Raw genomic sequence first — 3,097 nt, 5'->3', positions numbered from 1 at the left:
GGTAAGAACACCCGACCGTTTATTCAGTTTATTGCGCGTATTATGTAATCCGGCTCGAAGGACCAAAAATTATGTTTGCGCGTGGAAGTTTCGAAATAATAAATTGTGCTGATACTAATAGACTTTAATTTCGTTTTACAATATTATAAAAAAGGCAAAACAGTGACAACAGTAACAGTGGTTCAAATCGTATTCGGTATGTATCTTGTCTTGACGTTTTTGAAAAGATTGACAGCTTGCGAATTACGTGGACCAATGATATTAGCCCACGGCCGTGATGTGTTTCGTTTCACGCCGAAACATGCCCCCGGCCTTGGAACGCTGAGCTTCCAAGACTATCCTCATCAGGGTCGACTAATGGGCAGATCTTCGTATAGGCTCGCCTCACAAGTCCGGATGCAGTTTGTATTTCAGCGACCCTTGAGATTCCATCCTTCCCAGGTATGTTTCTGATGACTCGTCCGAGATGCCATCTCAACGGCGGGAAGTTGTCCTCTTTGATGATGACCATAGTGTTGGGTTTAAGGTCTTGCGTGTTCTCTCTCCACTTGGTCCGTGTTTGCAGCTCGGATATGTATTCTTTCGACCAGCGTCTCCAAAAATGTTGTCGAATTTGCTCAACTCTCTGGTACCGATCGAGTCTATGCGTGGGCGTATCCTCCAGGTTGTCGTAGGCAGGTGCGGTGAGCGTACGGCCAACCAGGAAATGAGCAGGACTAAGAGGAAGGAAGTCGTTGGGATCGGACGACATTGGAGTGAGAGGGCGAGAGTTCAGGACAGCTTCAACTTGTGCTAAGACGGTGCTGAACTCTTCGTATGTGAGATGCGCGTTACCGACCACGCGGCGAAGGTGGTATTTACACGAGCGTACTCCACGTTCCCATAATCCCGACATGTGACTGGCGTAGGGTACGATGAACTTGAATTTAATTTTTTGTTGATTTGCGTATTCGATAATGTCAGAACTACAACGTTCTAAAAATTGAGCGAATTCGTTTTTAAGTCCGACCATATTTCGGCCATTATCGGACCAAATTTCGGCAGGTTTTGACCTGCGGGAGACGAAACGATGTAGTGTGAGACAGTAAGCTTTAGTAGTAAGGTCACTCACCAGCTCTAAATGCACTGCGCGCGTTACAAAACATATAAAGATACAAATATATGCCTTTGTAGTTTTAGCTCCCCTACCTTTTCTGTTAAGAATGTACACTGGGCCAGCAAAGTCAACGCCGCACCGATAGAACGGAAAAGTAGGTGTAATCCTCTCGCTGGGAAGATTTCCCATTAGAGGAGTGAGCGTTTGACCTCGCAGGTGCTTACACACAACACAGTCGTGAACGACTTTTCTAGCGAGATTTCTGCCTGCAATCGGCCACCATGATTCACGGAGATGAAAGAGAAGCGCCTGCGGAGCAGCGTGTAGCAATGATTTGTGTTCGTTCCGGAAGAGAAGAAGAGTGAAATGATGTTTGCTTGACAGCAAAATTGGATGTTTTTATTATAGTCGAACTCTGAGTAGTCCAATCTGCCACCGACTCGCAGCAGCTTATCGTCATCAATAAACAAATTTAATTTACTTAAATTATGTTTATTCTTTAGTGCGCGATTGTTGGATATTGACTTGTACTCGACTGGAAAAGATTCCAGTTGAGAAAGCCTAATCAACAAGTTATCGGCTTCTCTCAGCTCATCGACGGTAAGAACACCCGACCGTTTATTCAGTTTATTGCGCGTATTATGTAAAAACCGTAAAACATATGCAGTTGAGCATCTTAGCCGACTGAACTGAGAGAATCGTTCAAAATCGATAGCAGATTGCCCTTCAGAGCTCGACTTATCCTGGACTACTAGCGCGGTTATTTCACTACTCTTCATTTCCGGCAAGTCATTTGATTGCCCTTCGTGCGTGTAAAAGGGTGGTACGTTTTCGCAGTCAAATTCACGGTCGCGAAGGAAGGATGGCCCTTCCCACCATAAATCAGAAGAAGAGAGCTCCTCGAGGTTCACAACCCCACGCGAAACGAGGTCAGCTGGGTTCTTTTTCCCGCTTACATGACGCCACGGAAGCTCCTTCGTCAAATCGTGAATTTCTATCGACCTATTTTGAACGAACGTTTTTAATAATCTTGGCGGCATGCGCAGCCAACCTAGGACGATCGTCGAGTCCGTCCAAAACATTACGTGGTCGAAGTTGCAGTGAAGCGAATTGCGAACCTTGTTATAAAGGCGAGCACCCACTAGAGCGCCGAGAAGCTCTAACCGTGGGATGCTAACAGTTTTTAGCGGTGCGACTTTCCCTTTTGAGCATAGCAATTGCACTTTGACCGTATTCGCGGTTACGGTCCTTATGTAAACGCACGCGCCGTACGCGGTTTGAGATGCATCGCTAAAAATATGTATCTCGGTAGATATAGAATTAGTATCCATAACATATCGAGGGACGCGTATTGTGTTCACGATCGACAGCGAAGCGAGAAACCGGTTCCACTGACGCGCGATGTCCGTAGGTGCGCTGTCGTCCCACTCCAATTTTAATAACCACAGCTGTTGTAATAACATTTTTGCAGTTAAAATAAATGGACTTAGAATTCCTAACGGATCGAAAATTTGAGATGCGTATGATAGAATTATGCGCTTAGTTATAGGTTGAGTACTATCAGACTTAAACTCCGTATTGAAATAAAATTCGTCGCTGTCATTAAGCCAACCAATACCTAATGTTTTATGATTTGTATTCTCCGCGAGTATTTGTTTAGAAGCGCGCGACGATGACACGGTCGCGGGTTCGCATGTAAAATTGAAAATCCACTTACGTAGCGGGAAACAGCCAGCTTGCAACGTCTTGGTTGTTTCTTCGCACAATTTTATCAAGACTTCTTTATCATCCGAACCCGTGATCATGTCGTCTACGTAAAAATCTTCATTAATTATTCGTGAAACTTCACTATTTGTTGTTTCAATAGCGAGTTGTTTTAGGCAGCGACAACTTAGAAAAGGCGCGGACGCGGTTCCGTAGGTAACCGTGTTGAGGCGATAGATACCTAGTGGCTGCGTGGGTTCGTCGCGCCAGAGAATCAGCTGAAGATCTCGCTGCGTT

General features: G+C 45.2%; 1 protein-coding gene across 1 annotated transcript; it reads right to left on the bottom strand.

Annotated features, from left to right (window-relative positions):
* Positions 1 to 289: 289 nt before the first annotated feature.
* On the bottom strand, positions 290 to 1,012 carry LOC117981960 (uncharacterized). The gene has a single exon (XM_034968230.1). The coding sequence runs from the start codon at positions 1,010 to 1,012 to the stop codon at positions 290 to 292; it is 723 nt and encodes a 240-aa protein (XP_034824121.1).
* Positions 1,013 to 3,097: the final 2,085 nt, after the last annotated feature.

This window comes from Maniola hyperantus, chromosome 4 (assembly GCF_902806685.2).
Source record: "Maniola hyperantus chromosome 4, iAphHyp1.2, whole genome shotgun sequence".
NCBI classification, from domain to species: Eukaryota; Metazoa; Arthropoda; class Insecta; order Lepidoptera; family Nymphalidae; genus Maniola; species Maniola hyperantus.
Note: the sequence above shows the minus strand (reverse complement) of the source record. Positions and strands in the feature narration are given on the sequence as shown.